The 24,081-nt window shown below is 39.5% G+C and overlaps 1 protein-coding gene across 5 annotated transcripts in view; it reads right to left on the bottom strand.

Moving 5' to 3' along the window:
• Positions 1 to 2,426: 2,426 nt before the first annotated feature.
• Positions 2,427 to 24,081, bottom strand: part of LOC149141853 (Asparagine synthase family protein) — a 414,294-nt gene continuing 392,639 nt past the window's right edge. For all 5 annotated transcript variants that reach the window (XM_089450144.1, XM_089450142.1, XM_089450145.1 and 2 more), the window contains 2 exons: positions 8,274 to 8,330; positions 2,427 to 2,612 (listed from right to left, as the gene is read on the bottom strand). In XM_089450144.1, coding sequence (XP_089306270.1) covers positions 2,505 to 2,612; positions 8,274 to 8,330 — 165 coding nt within the window. In that variant the 3' untranslated portion in view covers positions 2,427 to 2,504. The remainder of the gene's footprint in view (positions 2,613 to 8,273; positions 8,331 to 24,081) is intronic.

The following is a 24,081-nucleotide window of genomic DNA, read 5'->3' as shown; positions in this document are numbered from 1 at the left end:
GGCATAGCGGATGCGAGATATCATCATTGGTGTCAAGTTGATGTAGCAATGATGAAACCCTAACTCTAGGGTTTGGATACCTTGGATAATGGTCATACCCCGCACTTGATGGAGGTTTTTGTAGTAGCAGATCACCGAGGTTGCATTGGAGACCCTTGCCGTTAGATTCTGCTAGTCATGTTGATTTCAGTGATATGTGGAGCATCCTGTGGGCCTTCACGGTTTGAGACAAACACTCACTCAGAGTTGAAGACCCAGTTTGTCTTCCAAAACCCCAAGGGTTGCTGAGGTGGCACCATATTTAGGTAATGTAGGATAATCATAAGGACTTTGGTTATAAATTAAATTGAACGATGTAATGGAAAAGCAGGTGTTCGAGGAGGGTTTCAACATTTATTAAAATCAAGGAAAGAACTTTTATGTGACTCCAAAAGTCAAAAGTCAAGGGGTTTTTAATTAAAATGATATTCAGAACAAAATTCAAATAAAAAAATTGAATTTTCCTTCTAAAGATAACATGTGGACTCCATGATCTTGGGTATGTCAGCCCTCTTAAAGGCCACCTCCTCCACTATAAATTCATGGCTCGATTCCTCCCAAGATATATAGAAACTCACAATGATTTCTTCTGCGGCTAGGAATTCACGAGTCTGAAGACCAGCGATGAAGCTTTTATTTTGTTTGGTCAGGGTTTCGTATATTGCAGGAAGGTCATGTTTTTAAAGACCTGAAAGACATCATTAACTCCATGGAAAACAACTCAATGAATATCCTTCTATTCTCTGCAGCCTTGATCATTTGAGCAGTTTATATTAACAGCAGCAGTAGTGTATAGTAGCAGAAGTAGCAATGAACAGAAAAGTGGGCAGTGGGCATCATTAACAGCAGTAAACAAGGGAGCAGAGGTAGAAGTGGAAGCAAGTGGTAGCAACAGCAGTGGAGGAAGGTGTTGCAGCTGATAGAGGTAGCAGTGGATGACAGTGACAGTAGGTGCAGCAGGAAGCAGAAGTTGAAGTATGAATAATAGAGTTGGCTTGTACTAGGGGACTGAAGACCCCTTCAGATTATGTCTGTAAACTCTTCAGAAACCACTGGGAAGTCTTGTACTTCCTTCCAGCTTGACTGGAAAATTGTTCTATGTAACACATACATAATGCAAAGCCTGTTTTGAGACGAAATTCTTTGTGCACTGTCTTTGATGTGATAATGTTCTGAGTTATAGATTAAGCTCTTAATGTTTAACTTAATAAACTAACCAATTGCACGAAAAATAAATGAAATACTGATTCACCCCCTCAGTGTTTCCAACAGTTTCTTCTCTTTATCCATGACTCCATCATCATGTCAATGTGTTAGACCTTAAACCATACACTCAACAGGACAATTGATTTCATTAAACAGTAAAAGAAAAGCCTGTATCCCAGAGCAAGCACATTACATCCACACCCAGACGGCTTTTCTGATTAATCAATCATATAGGCAGTTTTTAGATTTCTGCAGTCTCTATTATTGTCCACATTATGTACACGGATATCTAAAATGCTTGTTATAGTGCCAATGTTTTGAACCATTACATCTCTGTTCATCATCAGGAATATCCATTAAGCTGATTGGCAATTTCAATCAATTTGACAGAGCCTGATGATGAATCATGATGTACTGGTTCGAAACATTGACACTATAACAAGCATTGCAGATATTTCTGAGGGTAATACGGACAATAAGGTAGGCAGTTATGCCAGAGTATTCATGCAGGATAATAACTTCCTCTGTGACATACTAATTTATACAATTAATAACCAGCTTGCTTGCAGGCATTGAGGTTTACACTCTGAGTTAATGGAGACTGCTCGACCATTTCACCTAGTGAGGAGAAACCACCTGCAAGTCTATCACTGATACAGTTGAGAAAGCCTTGTGGATCAATAGCGAGTTCCCACAGATTTCTCAGTAGCGTTATAGGAAGAAGATAGAAATCCTTGCCACTGGGAAAATTGTGTATGATTCATTCTAGTTTCTATTCTGCCACAAAGGAATAATATACTAGTGATGGAAAAGGACTTAAAATTTTTTAAAAGATTTCTAGCATGGTTTGTTCCACTCTTTGAGTTAACAGAATAATTAAAAAAGACATTTATTGCAAATATTTGTACAACTTTAGTATCAAGGTATGCAGCCTTGGACACAATACATCAGTTGAATGAATGAAACTTCTAAACTATTAGATATTTTTAAAAGTTGGGACAAACCAGAATTGGCTGATAACATTTGATTTCAACCTCAAATTTGATAGGCTTCACCAATGAAGTCATTGAAAATTTTATTGCGCTGTTTAGTTCCATTAGACATGCAAATTATAGTAGACAACACATCAGTGATCAAAATGTTGGTATTGCTTAGCACAGTTTGTTTTTCCAGCTAAGTGCTGCCCTCTTAATATACACAACTCCCAATATAAAGGAAAATTAATCACCCAAAAAAATGATTGCATCCGTTCATTTAACTCATTCTCTCAAACAATGGATCACTGTACTCCCTGCAGACGCTTGGTTTGCTGCACGGTTGCTACCAAAGTTTCTCCGATTGGACTCCCTTGCTATTCTACTACCAAACTGCATCAAAATGCAACACCGTTAGCACCATTAAGCAGCAAGGAGCATGATTTAAGTCTACAAGATTAAAGCATTGACCCTAATGCTCTGAAAACTGACGTTATCAACTCTAAATTCAGAGATCACAACAAAAGAGATAAAAGCTAAGTTGAAATATGATGCTGCGAAAAATATCAAAAAGGTCAAATTAACAAATTGTTGTAAAACTTTGTTTTGCATGAACAATTGAGTTTGATCAGTACTGGCTGTTTATATAATTAAATCCACATTGTTGATTCTCATGAAAAACAATCCTTTTAAACACAGTGGACTCTGGGTTTATATTTTCTCAACAATAAGGTAAGCAATATCCATGATTTTCTTCTATTAAAACTTGAATTGAAATGAATCACTATATAATTTGTCATCTATTTTGGTATTTTCTGAGTGGAAAAATTGGAGCTGTTGACATGTACGGCCTTATTTAGGGGCAGGTCCTATTTTGGTGATTTGGATTTCTGAAACTTTTGAAGCCCATTTGGGGCAGTGAAAAACTGTTTGGGGGTCAAAACTTTATGAACATAATTCACAGCCCTCCATTGCTGTTCCACATGTTGACAGCTTTCCAACAACACACAGATAACCTCAATTGGAGTCGATTTGGTGAAGTTATGCTCTCAAAAGTTGACCTATGCTTTTGACCAACATGGTACCAAGTGGACGCCATGTTATCTTCCCTTCCTCGTACATGTAGAGCTAGTTATGTGTGGACTTTCAAGAAGATTCTAAAGGGTATAAAACCCTAACCCTGACCAGTAGATGTGGCATGCAAAAACCCTAACCATGACCCTAGATGACTATAAGGACATGCTAAATATTGGACTGCTAGGAAAAGAAGGGGTTCCATTCTTGTTGTATTGATTTATTGTTCCATAGTTGAAAAAAGGGGAGTGGGATACTGTGAGTAGAATAGACGAAGCATAAGACCATGTAGCAAGCATATAGGCCATGTTACCCACCAAAATAGGTAACCCCGTAGGAAAAAAAAATTCTCTTACATTTGACAGCCAGCCAGTAAACTAGCAGCCCCTGACAGTGCCATTTGACGATGATATTCCATGCGACTCCGCTATTTGCATCAGCCAAGTGCCCCTTGGGCTTCACCATCATGCAATTACACTTGGATGAAGGTGGGCTGCTATTCAAAAGGTACTTTGATCATTTTGCAATTGGGCGCTTACTCTTGTTTGTTTTGGGCATTTAGTACATATAAAGGGTTGATTTGGAAGATTGACCAATCATGACTTTAAATTTGTTCTCTCACCTTACTAGGGGGTTAATTATTAGCCCTACTCTAGTGGGATCTACTTTAATGGCCTTATGATTATAGGAGGGGCACTACTTGCAAAACCGGGATTGAGATAACATGTTCATTTTCCCCTTACACTATACTTGACACTTTCATAACACATTACAAGCCCCATATCTTAACCTCCATTCTTCAAGTCAAACTTGTCATTGGTTCTTTGGGATTTGACACCTATATGTTCACACTCGAGTAGGGCTGAAAAACTGTTGCCATGGAGGTTGATGCAGCTAAGAGAATGAAAAAGAATATCATGGCCGCAGTGAAAGAAAAATACAAAAGTCAAAATGCAAAAGATGGCTAGGGCATAAGATTAGCACGTGGGAAAAAGCCTAGCATGATCTCTACCCTCCTCATTGGCCATCACCCGGTTCTTGAGCATATGATGCTCCTTTCCATCGAAAGGAAGCTTTGCATGTCCCAAATGTTGTTTTTCCATGATCTTGGTGTTTGGGATAGAATCTTAAATCATTGACGCTACCAAACCAAAGATCACAAAGAAACCATTTTTCATGGTGGAAGATAAATAACAGTAAATCTACTAGTGCACAAAATATATACAACTTTTTACACAATTTTGTACAATAACCCAACTTCATTATATTAATCCAACTGAGCAATACAACAATCTAGGGTTACTGTGCCAAGGATAATGGCCCTCATACATCCACTAGTACAAGAATACAAAACTGGGGCTTGGTGTTAGTCCATCGACAACCAATCTACCCTCAACAAGATACTCTGACCATTTCGCTGTCGCATGCTCTCTCAGCTCCTCTCGGTCGTACCCTGTACCTGCCCAATCATTTGGCTCCTGATCAGAAGCATTGCCTCTATCAATGATCCAAGTCCATCGGGCCACTGAACCTCGACTATCCAATCTGCTCACTAGTTGTGCCTTAGTCCATCAAGGGAAAAACACGTCAAGACTTCTGTTGAGTTGTTCACAACTCTGTTTGTGAACAACTCTCAATCTTCCCACTGCTGCTCCTCAGCTACTCAGGGACTTCAGCCCACTATGGTCTTCTTGCGTTGCTCCAATGAAGACCAACATAGGGCACGGAGGGCTACCACCTATCACTGCAAGATGTCCATCTCCTACAATGACCACGGGCTAGGAAGATTGCCCATCATCTGCTGTAGAATTCCTTCTCCACACACAAGTCTAGGGCTGCTAAATTACTGCCACTCTAGCAACCATCTAGTCTATAAAGATGGTGCACACTGAGCTCCAACTTGGGCACTATCACGCTACCCTCCAACAGACCATAAATGCCCAATCCACATCCACACTTGGTCCACTCTCACACTGCCCTCCAACAGACCACGAGTGACCAATCCTTGTTGTAGCATGAGCACTCTGGTTATGGCATCGAACACCTACGAAGCCCTTCCTCTTAGCTACCAACAGGCTTCCAGTGGGGAGAGTCAGTTGGAGGTTCATATGGAGCCCATGATGGAGGAGGATGAGCATACACCCTTCGGGCCAACCATTGGAGAGGAGCAGGCAGATGTGTAGGCAACCACTAGGGAGGTAGTGTTTGCATGATGAGCCTTTTGGGGAGAGTCAGTTGGAGGTTCATATTGAGCCCATGATGGAGGAGGATGAGCAGACACCCTTGGGGCCAACCATTGGAGGGGAGCAGGCAGATGTGCAGGCAACCACTAGGGAGGTAGTGTTTGCAGATATTGGTCATTAGGAGGCGTTGGGACTTGACAGGACAATTTTGCAGGTGACGAGTAGACCAGAGGAGTATGGAGCTTTCAGACATATGAGAGAGGATCTTCTAGAGATGGTGGTGCACCCATCTTTGGGCCTACCCATTTATGAGGTGTCAATAGGTGCAGTGGCAGCCAACAGAGCTACAGTGTTTCCAGGCAGCAGCCCTCTCCAGGAGTACATAGACAAGGTGTGCAACACAGTTTGGCCACTTGTACCCATTGTAGGGAGAGAGGTAGGGTTCTCCCAATGGATATTGTCGATGGACCACGTAGATTATCATGAGTTGAGTGTGGACCAGCATTAGCATCGTAGACTTGTTCCTCACACCAGAGTCCATGCCTTAGACTAGTGGGAGATCATGAGTTGGTATCCTTTTGATGGAGTATCAACCTTAGTCCGGGGCACAATACAGTAGGGGTGCTTAGATGAGGGAGTTACTACATGTTTCAGTGGGCAGTGGGATATGGACCGATAGTGCATCAGTATTTCAATAGCAATAGCCCAGCACCAGCAGAGTGGGGTGACCTCGTCCTTTGCCAAAGGCGGGATTGGAGAGAGTTGATGAGTTGGTATTCGTTTTATGGAGCAACAGTTATAGTAGGAGATAGAGCACAGTCTGAGCCACGGGACTTGGGCGATGATTGACCATGGTGTCATTGGGATCCAGGAGGGTTAGTTGATGATAGGTACATTCAGAGATCCGTTCGGGATCCGGACATTGAGGGGTCCATTCATGATGGGTTGACAAAGAGGCAAAGCATCACTCAGTGGTTCATATGGGATCCGAGCATTGGGTCTCAGTTGCGTTGGGCCACTAGAATGGTCCACATGTTTGGATTGCTTGAGGGCAAGCAATCTTGGGGCGGGAGGACTTGTAATGTTCATTTTTCTAATGTTCCTTATGACATGGTTAGGATGGACTTTCAGAGTTGGGGGCAGACAGGTCACAAGCACAAGTTAGTGTCATTAGAGGGCCCAGTGGCTTTTGGAAGGTTTTCAGGATTTTTTATGAGATTTGATGCCATTTGCTTGGTATATTCCATCATCCAAACAGTTTGTCTTTCGTTCCAGCGCATTCCGACAACTTTCAGAAAACAAGGTTATTATTGGGCTTGACATAATTAATTACGCTTAAGGTGGCATTCCAGGAGAAATACTTGACATAACACATTAGTGTAATAGCTCATTGGAACCGGAACGAGAAGATCTACGTGATGGGATAGTTAGATGTGAGTTTTAGTGACCTGAGGAGGCATGGTGGCCAATTTAGCCTTCTCCTGAACTAAAAAGAATATTTTAAATAAAATAAAAGAGGAAAAAGTGCCCCATGATTAAAATAATAATAAAATAGGAGGTTCTAGAGGGGTCCATCAGATCTATAAAATAAGAGGAGGAAGCCATTGGAGGACATCTTGGATTTGATATTGTTTCTTGTATGAGAGGTTGAGAACCCGATTCTCTACTTCATTGGTAGCCCCAGGACAGAAACCCTCGGGTGATTCAGTGAGATTGGGCAAGTACCCATCTCCCCTTGGTGAATTCATCCAGAATTCACAGGAGAGCTCAGCAGTACAGTTCAGTTCAGTTTGGAGGGCCAGCATAGCAGTGTAACAGATTATCTTGGAGGCCAGATTTTCATCTTAGCTATTTGGGTTGTATATGCACGTAACCCCAGTTTATCTATTATAATAAAAACTGAGAATTTCCTGTTCATTGTGTCATTGGATTGCAGTGCTCTATTTGTTTTTATTTTACATGGCAATCTTCTGTTAAATGAATGATAAATTAATGGTGAAATTTGGGTTGAGTTCGATTGCTGCAAATTTATGAATGAAAGTTTTATCTGAAGAAATTTTGAGTTAGAATTTGAAGAAAACCCCAAATTGTTCCATTCGGGACATTACAGTTATGGACCTATTATTTTAATGATATACTACAAGGCAACACTATAAGAAAAATCTCAGTCACCACGGAGATAGTTTATCCATTATCAGCAAGGAATTACAGTATGATAATTTTTTAGCCAGACAGCAACCTGGCAAAGTTTCTTGCATTTTGCATGTAGGAATGTTTGACTGCATCATTAGATACGAAGTGTATGCAAAATTATGAAACCAGAGCCATGCTCTCTCAAAATTTGAAAAGAAGGATTATTTGTAGAGGGCATTATGTTTACATCAGATTCTTTTCCTATTTAGCAGTAGCCACTGGCATCAAGATCAGATAATATACATAGATTACGGGTCATTTACAATAATAGTTGTCTTCTAAGTATTCTTTCATGAGAATGAAGTTATGACTATCCACAGTGAAGTACAATTGACAAATACAGTGAAACTTGTACTGAATTAATTTTGAGGTCTTAAACAGATCTGTAAAATGTTATCTTCAAAATTCAAATAGTCCAATAGGTCAAGACTCAACCATCTTTTTTAATTTTTGCAATAAACTTCTAGTCAAATATTTGTCTGATCCATCTATTTGTATAATCATTGTCATTAACTTAAGCATAGGTGACGCCAAAAACAAAAATAACATAAAAGTGTCCAGAAAATGTCTGTTTTCATGGGGAATACAGATACAATTCAGTCACCTGTATAGCTCGTTTTGGAATAATAGATGCTCCATCTAATCCCAATAACCGTGCAACCTACACAGAAAAAACCAGCAAAAACTATGATTTGAATTTGAAGTAAAAGGAAATGGAATCATAAAGAATACAAAATCACGTAATATCATGAAAAGAGTTACAGAGAAGTGTTATGTAGACTGCAGGTCTGCAAACTGACTGCTTTGCTGATTGTTTCTTCCTCAATTATCTTTATTGTAAAAGAAAGGTAAATCATATTGAATTACAAAATCATTTAATATCATCACAACAGCTACAGAAAAACTATTACGTAGACTGCACGTATGCCTATTATCTTGATTTTTTTGCTCATTAATGATATCGATAGCATAGTTTTAAAAACTGGATCTGGGCATCGAACTGGTCACCTATCTAACCGTGATTCGAACCGGAACTGGATCACACCAGATTTAATAAACCAGAATTGAAATAAATACATAAAATAATTATTTTTTAATGAAAAAACTTATTTTAAGATTACAAACCATGATTCCAAACCATTTGAGACAAAATATGGAAAGTCTTCTCATCTAGATACCATGTAAGGGTGCATACATCAAAATGGCACCGAGTGCAATACATATCAATGATATCATCAACAAAATATAAAACCAACGACGCTCTAAATGGCCTCTAGAGTCCAAAAGCAATGCTAAAACTCAAGCTTCTTAGCCACTAGCCTACTACAAATCATTGATCAACATGATCACTCATCAAACTCATCACCACTACTAGACATGGGATCATCGGTAGGAGCTATATAAACATCATCTGGATCAGAGTCTGAGGACTCCTCATACTCCTCTCCGAACTCAATAGCAGTTCTAGGCCAAGAAGAAATAGACGCATGAGTTGGCTGAGCTGCACAACTAATGCTCCCCTCACAAATACTATGTGCCATGCTTGGTCTTGGTGGTTCACTTCCTCCAGCTACTAGTTCAACTACCAAATCTACATTGGGATCAACACCCCCCAACTCCATGGCATCAATATCAAAATCAGCATCAAACTCAGCTAGTTGAGTCTCCTCCACCCATTTTGAAGTTGGATCAATATCATCCAACACAATGGGATCTATATTAGGTCTTTTGTTCAACAACTAGTTGCGCCTTAGTCGAAAGTTGTACTGCACAAAGACAAGATCATTTAATTGTTTTTGTTCCAAATGATTTCTCTTCTTTGTGTGAATCCATTCAAAAACAGAGCAATTGCAGTCACACCCAGAAGCACTTGCAAGTTTCGCTAAGAACTTTAACTGCAAACTTTTGCAGTTGAGGACATTTGCTTCCAAACAACTCCCACCAATGAACTACAAAGACAAAGACTAGAGTTAGTTCATTGTTCAACAATTTAGATGGTAAGTTTGAACAATTTACAAATTACATTTTCAATTTTAAACAATTGAACTTTACAAAAAAACAAAGAAAAAAATAGAATTGCTTATGTAGTTAATCCACATCTCTTCCAATCTTTGCCAGATTTTTGCCAAATGTCTCTATGGCCCTAGAGAAAAGCAATGATTTTTTGATGTATTTCCAACTGCTATGACTCATTAGGTACCAGACACTCCACACACTCGTACAACCCATCTATGACCTCCCCAGTATGATCTTCTCCTAGCTTAGTTTTATAATGATACTTTGGGTTCAGGAAATACCCGACTGCATGTATAGGATGATGGAGTTGATTGTTCCATTTGTTATCAATGATCTCCCAAATAGGCCCATATTTACCTACTTTGTCCTTGTAGGTTGCTTGTATCTACTCCTTTGCCTGATCCATAGCTTCATAGATGTAGGCCATGGACAACTTTTCCCCATCCACCAACCATAACACCTTAACAAGGGGCTCACCAAATTTCACAAGCTTTGTTATTTTTTTCCAAAAAGTGTTGTCAAAAACTTTCTTTTTGGTGTCTTTTCCATCTACTCTGCAAGCCCGCCGAGATGAATTCGAATCATCACTAGAAAACATATTCTACAACTTTTGTTGTTGGGAAGTGAGAAATTGCAATGTGAGGAAGTGAGTTGCAAATCTCGTGACGGCGAGCCTAACAAGTGTTGGAAATTGTAACTAGGGTTTCATGCTCAAGTCTAGGTCAAAAGCATGTTCTTCGTGCTTTTAGGTCTTTCTAGGTCAAAGAAGAAATTATGTCATGTATTATAGTCCCATTTGGACTTGTTGTCTCACAGATTGTCAAGGCAGCGCAACAACACTCAGACCAAGGGATGTCACCCTGATTCCCGATCTCTCTGTTTAAGCCGTCTCCCTAAAGCAGGCTAAGGGGGGTAGACCCTATGGGTAAAAGGAAGACCAACTGGGAACCAATTGGGTTGGGAGAAACAGCAGGGGGAAACAAGCACTTGATCGATTTTAGAATTTGATTAGATCTTTAAATGCTTAAGACCAGTGCCTTATGGAGTTAATGAAAACCAAGTAATTAATTAGTTGTTGCTGCTTATGAAGCTATTTAACGATTGCTTGAAAGTATTTGCAAAATTTCCAACATTGAACGAGCATTATATAATCCAGGCAATGATTAATTTCACCAAATGCAAGATATTCAAAAGATGCGCAATGTTCTAGCAAATAAATTTCAAAAGATCAAATACTTCAAAGAAACCACGAAATTTTAAATGCTAACCAGTTCACAAAAATGATTCACCACTTCTCAATGGCTAATCTTTAAATAGACATTTAAGCGCATTTAACTATAGAGAAGTGGAACATAGATACCACAAAAGACACCAAAATGAATTTCCAATTTTTTATTTTTATTTTTTATGATTTTTTTAAATTTTTTATGATATAAAGTTCTAATTTTAAAATTAACATATAACAAAACTAAAATTAAAATCTAATCTAAACTAAAGCGTAATCAAAAAAACTTGAAAGAGATTTTTTTTAATGCCCTTTTTTTATATTTTATATTTTTATATTTTTTTTATATTTTTTATGTTTTATATTTTTTAGATTTTTTATTCTAAAGCTTTAGAATCCTTTAAACTAAACTAAGCTAATTCTAAGCTAAAAGAAATCAAAAGTAAAAAAGTCTAATTCTAAAACTATATAACAAAGTGAAAATCGAATTTTTTTATTTTAAATTTTTATATATTAACACACTTCATAAAAAAAGGAAATATACGCTAACCTAAGACTAAATTAAATGAAATCTAACTAAAATTTTCCATAATCGAATATACAAAGAAATAAATCAAAATTTAAGAACCTAACCCTAAGTTAAAAATCTAATGAATCTAGAATGTTAATCCTAACTCTTAACTAAAATATAAATAAAAGAATTAACCTAGCCTCAATAGAAACAAGACCCTTCATATTATAAAAATAAACTAAACAAGGAAATTGTGGCTAATGAAATGTATATAACAAAATCGAAAGCGTAAAGGAAATCTAACCCTCACACATTAAAACCAGCGTATAAAAATCGAAATGTGTTTTTTTTCTTTTTTTGTCCTACAGGTTTGGCAGAGCATGAAGAGAACTGCAACGAGGGCAGGAAATGCTTCACACAGAGGCATGAGGAGGGTTTCGATGTGTTTTGCAGGTGTGAGAGTTGAAACTGCAGAGGGAGGAGGAGCAACAGAACTGTGTTTGAAAGCAAGGGATTTGCATGGATAGGGAACGTGAGTGCGTGCCAGTCGATGGAACGGGAGTTGCGATGAGAGATCGGATTGGCAACGGAGGGGTTTGCTGGAGAAGGTAATCGAAGGCAACTGAGGAGCGTAGGAAGCGGGGAAACTTGCTGCGTAGAGGGACTGGCAGCGACAAAAAGAATGGCCAGTGGATGGATTCGATGGAGGCAATGAGTGAAAGAGAAATGCACGTAGGGAATTGTGGTAGCGTTTTGTGGCAAAAGTATGGTGCTGTGTGAGAGCTGGCAGAGGAATGAGGGATGTGGGATGACGAAACCAAGTGCGATGGAGTTGGCTTTGCAACGTGCAGGAGGTGAAAATTTGGTGGACATAGAGCGAAAGCTTTGCAATCTTTGAGGATGAGGTTGCGTTGGAAATTGATGGGGACACTGTTGCAGGCCCAGGGCAGTGAACACCCTTAAAAAAAAAATTGAAATTTTTCTTGCAGAAACGAAAACCCTGGGCAACAGCAAAAAGCTTGAAAAAACCCTCAAATTCCTTCAGAAAAACCCTGCAAGAACTGATCCTGAGGCCAGATCTTACCCTCCAGGGCCTAGATCTGGCTTCAAACAAAAATTTCTTCTCGGACCTGCAACCTGCAATGGTAAAACAGAATACCCAGAAAGAACATGTGCAAGAAACAAAACTAAAAACCCTAAAACCTGCTAAATAATTACACTATTCACAGTTTAAGGGCTCTAAATAGCCAGATTTGTCGGTATGCCACAGAAATATTTTTAAAATTTTTTAACATGAGATGCTTCCAAAAAACCCTTCATGCATCACAAGAAAAATTCAAATGATAAGCCCGGGATCAACACTGGCTGGGCTCTTTAGAAAATGCTTTCTCGAGAGTTGGCTGGTTCAGCCTAGAACTTCCCCAAACGCCCGTTGAACTTCAAAATCTAGATTTTCTTGCACAGCTTACTTCAACCATTAACGAAGGAGAAAACGATACTAAAATCCAGATCTAATGGAGATACCTGCCATCATACCAAAGATTTAACTACCATTCAAACCCTAGCGACTAAACAAGATATCTGTGTTTAAAATCACTCTTCAGAAAGCTATCATCAATGGCTGAAATTAAAATCATGCACAGAAATAAAACATCTTACAGCATTTTCGGAAGAGTAACACTAGCAAGATTTCAACCCCAAAGTCTTTCTTTATTGCACATGAAAAATGACTACAAGAGAGCTTTCTTTAGCACACGACTCTCAGATCGAATGATCTCAAATGACCCCTGACACCTTATTTAAAGGAAAAATTCCCAATGGCTAGTTCGAGTGATCCATGTCAAAATGATCTTGACCGTCGATGAGGATCAAAATCTCTTTTAATCTCATCCGTCGAAATTTTAAATGCATTTTAATATATTAAAAAATTAAAATCTTGCATTTATTTCCTCAAAACTTTGACTTATTATTATTTTATTATTTTATTTTATTTTTCAAATTTTTATTTATCTTTTTAATTTATTTTAAATTTTATTTTAATTTATTTTTTATTTTTTAATTATTTTTTAATTTTATTATTTTTTATTATTTTTACTAGACCCTCGAACTTAGCCTTTGGAAAAGAAAAAACATCTAAGACCTACGACTTATGAGGGGATAAAACATTTTCTACCCCTCAATCAATGTTTTTAAAACCGGAACCGGCCACCGGACCGGTCCACCTAATGAACCGGTTTACCGACCGGAACCGGTCTAACCGGGACTGGTTTGGTTTAAACGAACCGGTTTTAAAAAAATACATTAAATAATTAATTTTTAATGAAACAAAACTATAATTAAGATGTAAAACCATGATTCCAAGCCAATAGAGACAAAATATGCAAAGTTTGCTCATTTATATACCATGTAAAGGTGAATATATCAAAACACCTTTACTTCCCCCCCCCCCCAAAACCCCTAAACCACAGTCAAAATCCGCCTTTTTGCACCGTCATTACTTGTATTGCTATGGTTTAAGAGCTGACCATTATTTTAAATTAGTTTAGGTGACTAAGGTTGCTGTAAGCACTAATGTGGGGTCCCATAACCACCTCATGGATGGAGACTGGAATAAATAGTCCTTGTTTATTACTAAGATTGATAGAGTATATCTGCAATTGTAAATTAAAATACTGGATAATGATTGATTGATAAGAATTTATTAAGAATGATATCAACATTGGGCCTCTTGACTGTGTATAGATATACAGTGATTGGTCACGAGGTGTGTGGCCTTTGACCTTTCATTGGCATAATTAGTACTGTTCCTACTACATTGCCACCCTCTTAAGAATGTTTTGTCCTCAAAGCATAGTAAATGAGATTTTCTCTTGCTGAGCATGCTTTCTTGGTAGCATCATCTTTATTTGGTTGTGGGAGTTTGACTCAGTTCTTGATTTGAGTGACGGTGAGGTTCCTTTGCAGTGTGCACATCATATTCTAAAGTCTTTTGGCCTAGTTATTCAATGTGAAACCTTGATAATCCATGGTAACATACTTTCTTTGCGGTTATATGTTTGTCTGTGTTTCTTGCCCCCTTTCTATTAGTTGTAGATCATTTGTGATGGGAACTTTCAACCCATATAGTTCATAATGTTGTCTTTTCTAGTTAAATTACTTGAACTATTCTTCAAGGTTAATGTTATAAGCACCCCACTGCATCAACTATTCAACACCTAGTACCCTACCCATCTAATTGAGCTGAAGAGCATAGAGTTGTGTTAAATGTTCCAATTCTTGTATTTGAACCATGACTTTATGGAATCTTTTTATTGTCTTGACCTTTTATCGATCAATGATTTTAACTATGGAGTGGGGTACACAATTAGGTTCAGTTGCTTAGCTTAGTTGATGTCTATACAGTTATGGGTACTGTTGGAATCTACAAGTATTCTTTTGCTGCTCTTCTAAGGTGCACCATATCTTTCTTTCTGTTTAAGCCAACAGTCACAGCTAAAATTTCTTCTTTAGAGCCACTAGGTGGGTCCAACTCTGATATTTGATCTGATGGATTGTTTGGCAGCATAATTTTTTGTGTTATACAATTGACCCAAGACACTATTGACTAATGGCATTTTCCCTAATGGTTGTGCAACTAGGCTTTCTAGCTTGTCTTTATTGTAGGGTTTCAAACCCTCTTTCTGGCCCTTTTACCAGGCTCTCTTGAAGTCTTCACAAAGACTGACCTTTTGTTGAACTGGATCCACCTCTGATATTTGATCTGATGGATTGTTTGGCAGTATAATTTTTTGTGTTATACAAGTGACTCAAGAGACTGTTGACTAGTGGCATTTTCCCTAATGTTTGTGCAACTAGGTTTTCTAGATTGTATTTATTGTAGGGTTTCAAACCCTCCTTCTGGCCACATTTTAGCAGGCTGTCTTGAAGTCTTCAAAGAGACTGACCTCTTGTTGGACTGGATGGACTATTTCTATGACAGTTAATTTTCAGATTGGGCTGTAACAACTTTAGAAGATGATATTCCTGGTACTGACTCCACCTCTCTCACACGTATGGCTGGTTGTTTGAAAAGGGGGACTCCTCTTAATGCTTTTGCTGAAGTTTCTACTAAGCTCTGTAGGACTTATCATCTTCTGAGATTTTTAAAAATGGATTAGCTTTTTGTGTGGATCGTTCTCTTCCACACTGATGTTTTTCCTTCTTGGACATACTATTTACAATATCATTCTCTTGGTTTCTCTCGGATGTACTTTCAGTGGCAATGTTATTCTCATCAACAGATCTTGCTGCTTGGTGCTCCTATAGTTGACCATACTAATTCAACGGTCTCTCTTTTAGATTTCCTCAAGAAGCCCCCCTTTCTTTGTTGTGTAATTGTGTTGGTATTGGTTCTATGGTGTTTTGGGCTGGTTCTATTTTCAAAGAGCCTACATTCATTTATATAGCCTTTTGGAGGGAAAACACCTTTACTTCCCCCCCCAAAACCCCTAAACCACAGTCAAAATCCACCTTTTTGCATGTTTCACTGGGCGTGCCTAAAACCGGCCGGTTTAGGACAGAACCGGCCGGTTTGATACAAACCGGCCGGTTCCGTCCTAAACCGGCTGGTTTTCACCGGTTAGGGCTAAAAAATGGCGAAATGCCCTATCAAACCGGGTTTTTTGGCCGGTTCGGACTGGCAGCCTTGCTAACCGGCCGGTTTGACCGGTAACCGGTTTTTAAAAACGGTTTTAAAAACACTGCCCTCAATACACTTTACATCATGACTAGTACAATTTTACATCTTAAGGGGGAAAAATCCATTTGACACAGACCCTCGTAGACCGCCCAGTTCTGCGACACAAATATAATCTAGCAGATCAAGCGATTTGTAATAACTTGACCAAATAGTTAGGATTATTCCCAAATCACTTTTGCATAGACTCGACCTAGCACACTAGGACTCCCTAAGATTCTAGTGACAAAATCCATTCCAGCTTTGGGGTTAGGCTGAAGGAAAACTCTGCCGATCATGGATCGGTGAGACAAAAAACCTTCCGGACTGTAGATCATCACTAGAAAATTAGGTTCACCTAGGCAATTACATACATGATACAGATCTGCTAAGATTATTTACAATTTACACATGCAGACTGGGTTTACAACATAATATGATCAGGCTGAAGATGATAATCGAATGGCACGGACACGTCGATCAAGCACCATCCCTTTTATGAAAAAAAGGGGGTGTACTTCTAGCGGTAGTTGACATGTAGTGGTCAACAGGACTCATTGTAACAAAGAAAAATATTTGTTTTGTCAAGAAAAGGCCATTTATTTCTCCAAGACCAAGTCAGCCCAATCAAGGACAAGTCAACCTAAGGAAGGGTTATTCAAACCCTCAAGAAGGCTATAAATACAAAGAGCTCGACCTCATTTGACACACTCTCTCAACACAAGTTCGATCTATAGCAGCGAAGCTAAAGAAAAGATAGAAGGATCAAGACAAGAAGGAAGAATCAAAGTTTCTTGTGATAATCTCTCTCTCTCTCTCTCTCTCTCTGTGTCCACACATGCGAAGTTAGGGTTTCTGTGCAGCGTTAGTTACAGCAGACCGAAATTCTAAGGAGCAGTTGCATGGCCGAAATTTTGGAGCAAAGTTGTAGTAGGTCAAAGTTTGGACGTTGCCTTGAAGAAGATCTTGCCGGGGGATTGACTTGGTGCTTGGGAGGATTTTGGGCTTTGGTCTTTCGGTCTTAGAAGTCTCTTTGTGAACAAATTTTATAAGAAGAGAAGCATTTTTTTGGGTTTTCCCCTTGGAGGGGTTTCGCCCTGGCTTGGAGTTTATATCTTATGTATTTTGTCTTGTTGTGATCTTCATTATTTTGGTAATTTCTTGATGAACAATATCTAATAAAGTAATAAAAGTCCAACACATATCACAAGTAATTATCAAGTTAAGGAAAATCTATATAATCTCTAAGTCTCCTGATTTTCCAACATGGTATTAGAGGTAAGGTGCAAGGAGACTGAAGATCACATCCTAGTTGGGACTATGACAAGGGTTATGAAGAAGGGTTTGAAGGTTCTTGGGAATCTCACTACATCCATCAAAGCTTGCATATTGAAGATCATCTCCAAGCTAGCAAAGAAAATAATAGAGGGAAGCTTGTTCTTTGCTTTATCCAACACTTTCAAGGACGAGAATGTATCGGTTATTAACAGTGTTGCCTCTAGACATATGACAGGAGATTGAAGTCAAGTTTAGACCATGTCAATAGGAACCTCCTCTCACTTAATCGAACTCGGAGACAAGAAGAGTTATCCAAAAAAAGGGATTGGATCTACTTCGTGGGAGCTTGAGTTTGGTGGAAGTATTCACCTCAACAACAATCTATATGTTCCAAGTTCGAAGAAAAACTTACTTTCTATTTCTTGTCTAGAGGATAAGGGTGATAAAATTTCTTTTGTAGGTGACAAGGTTTTGGTTTGGGGTAAGGGCTCTAGTATTGATAATGCTAGGGTGATTGGGATTCATGAGGGGACATTATATAGAATTTTTACACCTCTATCTCAAGCCCTAGTCCACTTGGATGTGAATCCTTCTGAACTATGGCATAGAAGGTATGGACACCTTCATTATAAGATTTTCCCATCTCTAAGTCAAATGGCCAATGGCATCCCTGAATTGAAAGGATAACATGAGGGGACCTATAACGGGTGTGCTATAGGCAAGAATGTAAAGAAACCATTTGCAAAAAGTAATACCATATCTAAGGAAATTGTAGATCTCATTCACTTAGATCTATGTGGACCTATGGCAGTAAAATCTCTTGGTGGGCATCAATATTATGTAACTTTCATTAATGATTTCTGAAGGAAAACTTAGATATACCTACTCAAGAACAAAGATGAAGTATTCGAGAAGTTTCATGAATTCAAGAATGAAGTGGAGAATCTTACTGAGAGAAACATCAAGATTTTAAGGTCCGACAATGGTGGAGAATACACCTCCATGGAACTAATAGCATTTTGCAAGGAAGCAGGGATAAGAGGGAGCTTATTGTTCCTTACAATCCTGAACAAAATGGTGTGGCTAAAAGGAAGAACAAAACAACTGAAGAATGTGTCAGAGCCACGCTTCACGATCAAGATCTACCTCAATTCCTATGGGGAGAGGCATGTGTGACAGTTGTTTACTTGCAGAACCAAAGTCCTCACAAGACTCTCAACAACATGACTCTAGAAGAAGCATTTATAGGAAAGAAGCCATGTGTCCTATGTATATACATATATCCAAGGACAAAAGAAAGAAGTTGGATCCTACCAGTCTAAAGGGCATCTTTGTTGGGTATAGTGCTTCATCTAAGGCATACAAAATCTATATTAAGGAGGCTCATCGAATTGAAGTAAGCAAGGTTGTCATCTTTGATGAAAGTATAGCATACAAGAAATCAAGAGATGTTCCAGTCGACTCTGATGAATAAGAGATACCTATCTTCAAGGATATCTCAAGGGGCAATGATGGTCAAGATCCAACATATACTCAAGAAGATGTTGAAGGTCTTAGTGAGCCTATGCAATGAGTAATTGTTCCAGAAAATCGAAAGACCCCTGCTTGTTTCAGAGCTACTCTACAAGAAGCAGAAGGACACATAGCAAAGGGGATCTTCAAAGAAAGTAACAACCATAAAGGTATTCTAGGTATGCTACATACATGAAAAAGCTCATTGAAGCAGAACCTTCCTCCTATGAGATGCAACTGAACATCAAGAATGGAGGAATGCAATGCAAGAAGAATACTAGTCAATCATGAAGAACGATGTCTGGGAAATTGTCCCTAGGCCAAGTGACAAATCCATAGTCACTTCAAAATGGATTTACAAGATAAAGCATGCTGCAGATGGGAGCATTGATAAATACAAAGAAAGGTTTGTTGCAAGAGGCTTCTCTCAGAAAAAGGTATTGATTAGGAAGAAACCTTTGCTCTTACAGCTAGATATACAACAATAAGATCACTTGTTTTTTGGCTACTACTATGGGATGGAACATCCATCAAATGGATGTTAAGACAACTTTTCTAAATGGGACTATTGATGAAGAGGTTTACATTGAGCAACCTCAAGGATTTGAAATAAATTAGAGGGAGACTCATGTCTGCAGACTGAAGAAGGCTCTATATGGCTTAAAATAAGCACCTAGAACTTGGTATGCAAGAATGGATGCATACTTGTTGAGACTTGGTTTTACCACGAACTATGCATATTCCTAACCTATATATCAGGGTGGTCTAGGGTGAACCAGTCCTCATAATCTTGTATATGGATGATCTACTTGTTACAGGTGTAGAGCATTAAATTCAGTAATGCAAGAAGCAGTTAGCAACCGAGTTTGATATGAAGGATCTTGGGATTATGAATTACTACTTGGGACAAGACATTTGGCAGAAGCTAAGTGAAATATATCTTGGTCAAGGTAAATATGTGATCAACATTCTTCATAAAATTGGCATTATGGATAGCAAGCCTATGTTGACTCCTACGATTACCAATCTAAAGAAGTTGAGGAGTTCAAATTCTAGTTCGGTAGATCCTACTTGCTACAGACAGTTAATTGGGTCGTTGATGTATTTGGTAAATACAAGATCTGACATTTGTTTTGCAGTGAATGTCCTTAGTCAATTTCAGATGGAGCCAAAACATAATCATTGGATTGCAGCCAAGCATATCCTCAGATATTTGCATGGAACCATACCTCACTGCCTCTGGTATACTAGTAATGAAATCCAACTCATGGGATATACAGATTAAGATTGGGGAGGCAGTGGGACAGATGGAAGAGGCACAACAGGTGGATGCTTTAGCCTAGTGTTGAGAAATGTAACTAGTTTCGGTCTTCATAATTGTTGTACTCATTTCAATATGTATCCTACGTAACAAACAAAAAAAAGAACAAGAAAATTGTCATTATTATAGCATGGGTTTCATGCTCATTATTGATGGTCTTTTAGGTAAAAGCATGTTCTTCGTGCTTCTAGGGTTTGTTAGGTCTTAGGATTTATTGTCATGATTCAAAGGAATCAACATCATGTTTATAAGACACTTCTGGGCAATTTGTAATTGTAAAAAGAATTATTTTTTAGTCTAGAAAGTCTCGCAATCTCCAAGAGTACAAGTCAGCCCTGGGATCCTCAAGTCAGCCTAAAGGAGGGAATTTGACCTTTTGAGAAGGCTATATAAGAGTAGTTCGACTTCATTTGGAGACACACTCACAAGTTTGATCTCCAAGAAAGAGTTCGATCTAAAGCTGGGAAGCTGCAAAAAGAAGAGCAAAGGTCAGGGAAGAGGAAGGACAACAAATTTTCTTGGTTTTTGGGCTCTATCTTTCCCTCACGTGCAAAATTCTCGGGTTTATAGGCTGCAAGAAGATGTTGAAGCTGCAAGACCGTGTTGTAGTAGGATGAAGTGCAGTATCTTATAGCTGGGAGGAAGGAAATTTTGTCTGGACTTCGCTAACCTAAGGAAGTGTTGTCATGTTCCTGGAAGGTCCTAGAAGGAGTCTGAATTAGGGTTTCCTCAGGGGCTATACGGCCGAAATCGCTAAGTCGAAGTTGCAGGTCGAGTAGCAATATTGTAGCTGGCAAGTCGAAGTTGCAATGTGTAGCAGTTTTGTCCAGATTCAAGAAAGGACTTGAGGAAGGGCTGACTTGGTACTGGGACAAGGACTTGGTCTATGCATTGGGTCTTTGTATCTCATTTGAAGCAGATTCTAGGAAGAGAAGGTTTTCCGAGTTTTCCCCTCGAAGGGGTTTTTCCCTCGCTGAGAGCCTATGTCTATGTCCCCCTTTGTTGTTTTTGTTTCTTGGTATTGTTTGATGAAAAGATCTAACTAAAGAACATAAAAAGATAACTAAAAATTCACAAGCAAATATCAAGGTTAAAGAAAATAAGATTAATAAGTTGTCACTTTACATTTTCTAACATGGTATCAGAGGTAAGGTGAGCAAGGAAGGCAACTGGAAAGACATCTAAAGGATTCACTTGTCAAGGGGAAGGGAAAAAGGAAACTTTCAAGTAAGAATCTCAAGAAGAAGAAAAGGAAGAAGACCTACTAATCAAGAAAGAAGGGTCTCTACATTAAAGAAAATCAAGGATGACATCAATCTCGCCAGAAGGGCATTGATCTTATAAGAAGTACCTAATATGCTCGTACCAAAACCTCCTCTCTAGTAACTCTCAGCCATAGTATATGTGATGATTGAGGCTATGCCGAACTTGCCAAGGTGACTTAGCAATGCCTGTGCCTATCACTCCATGGTTGGCCCCCAATCCTAAACCACCACCTACCTCGCCATATAATGACGACCTCAGTGATCCCCCATATGTCAACCTGATAATGAACCGGATCACCTGCTATCTTGATTGTACTCACTAAGTGGTGGAGTATCCCACTGATCAACTGGATCCCTAGATCTCATACCCATACTGGAGGTCCATGACTCCCCATACTCATTGCCTACTACTGTGACATGCTGCTTGGGACCCCCCTATGCCTCATCCTTGACCCCTGTATGTATCCAATGGATGGGCACCCAACATCAAGGATTTGTCCCACATATGAGAAACTTCTCTGCTCCTACGAGACCAGACAACAAAATCTGTTGTCCCAACTCCTGATGATGTACTCAGATACTGCCCGGAACCCAGGCATCCTCCTGCTAACGAGGACTACCATCCCCTGTACCTCGTGCTCACATAACACCTCGGGTTGTCCTATCGATAGTGCACCCAGCAGCTCACTCACGGTTACCTCCCTAAGCCTACACCCTCAACTCATGCCATGACCAAATACCACCACTAAGAAGTCTCCCCCTAGATACTTTTTGTCCCAACTAACTATCTCGAGAGAGCCTCTCGTGTCCTACTGCTCGTGATGAAGGTATCAAGGGACAACACCCAACTCCTCTGCACCTGCAAACAATGTAGAAGTGAGAGAGGCACGCAAGTCCCCATGGATATCATCAAATGATGCTCATCCACGTCCTCATCGATCCTGGGTGATCGATACCCAATGGCATGCTTGTCGTCTCTATCAGGCGGTCTCCCTGGTGGTAATGCTCCAAAATCTCAATGGGAAGCATCACACATCACTACATATGACCAAGCATCCCTACACTCCCTTGCATAAGAACATGTATCTTTGTGCCCCTTGGCCCATGTTGCGGGGGAGCGCCCCCCCCCTCGAACCCGCTCCCGAAGCGCGCTCCGGGTGGGAGCGGCTCGGGAGCGCGCTCCCAAAATCGCTCCCGGACGGGAGCGATTTTCGGGAGCGCGCTCCCGTAAAAAAATTTGCGCTCCCTGGTCTATTAGGGAGCGACACAGGGAGCGATCGCTCCCGCACTCCCGGAGCGATTTTTAATGCCCGGGAGCGATCGGGGAGCGATCGCTCCCTGATCGCTCCCGGGCATTAAAAATCGCTCCGGGAGCGGTTCGGCGGAAAAAAAATCCGCCGGACCCGAAAAAATTAAAAAATTTAGAATTTTTTTTTTGTTTTATAAGGCCAATGGGCCAAAAAACATTCATTATAACTTCATTGAGCAAGTTTGGAGCTGGAGCAAGAGCATTGGAGCGAAGAGCAAGTGCTGAGGAGCGAGGAGCAAGTGCCAAGGAGCGAGGAGCAAGCCTGCAAAGGTAAGTAACTTAGTAATCTAGTTAGTTTAGCTGGTTAGGTAGTTAATTTAGTTGATTTAATTTAGTTGTTTGAGTTTAACTATTTAAAAATCATGTATTTAAATTAAATTAATAAATTAAATTAATTAATCCCAATAAATTAAATTAATTTGCAGATTCAAGACTCAAAACCCTACAAACATCAAACACCTTGGACCTGGCGATATTTATTGTCATTTTCCTCTTCCTGGTCCCTTTTATGGTTATTATGGTGCTGGAGAGTAGGAAACGGAGGGGGCCCCAAACTGAAGAGGGGGATGAAGAAGCCGGAGAAAGTCAAATGGGTGAAAACCCCAGTGAGGAGGAGGTGGAGGAGGGTGAACATGACCCTCAAAAAACTAAACAAGACCAAACTCCATTGTGGAAATATGTTCACAGGGCTGAAACAGGGAGAGGGGGTGGAACCACTAAATTTCATTGCCCCCATTGCAACACTGATTACATAGGTTCATACACCCGTGCTAGAAGACACCTCTGCGGGAAAAGGCCATGGGATGGAGAGAAACAAATAGGAATCAAAACTTGTGCAGCGGTGTCAACAGCAGATAGAGCCAAATACATAAAGGAAGAGGAGGACGCCCAATACAGAACAAAAAGATCAAGGGGTTTCTTTGAACCAAGCTCACAATCACAAAGAACTCCTTCAGCATCCTCCCAAGGCAGTGGATATGGACATGGGGGCACAGGGTCATCATCTTTAAGGCGTAGAACCATATCAGATTTCCTTGATGAGGGGTGTAGGAATGATGTGGATTCAAAAGTTTACAGGTTCCTTTATGCATGTGGGATGCCATTCAATGTTCTACGCTCACCTTATTGGCACGAAATGGTTTCTGCCATAAATGATGCCCCTAAAGGATACAAGATCCCTGGGTATGACAAAGCAAGAAATGTTGGCCTTGATCATGAAAAAGCAAAAATATCACATTCTTTGAATAAAATGACAAGTTCT

Source organism: Pinus tabuliformis, chromosome X (genome assembly GCF_031772625.1).
Source record: "Pinus tabuliformis cultivar Carrire ecotype Pingquan chromosome X, CPIR1, whole genome shotgun sequence".
Classification (NCBI taxonomy): Eukaryota; Viridiplantae; Streptophyta; class Pinopsida; order Pinales; family Pinaceae; genus Pinus; species Pinus tabuliformis.
The sequence above is the reverse complement of the archived record's forward strand: the minus strand, read 5'-3'. Positions and strand labels throughout refer to the sequence as shown.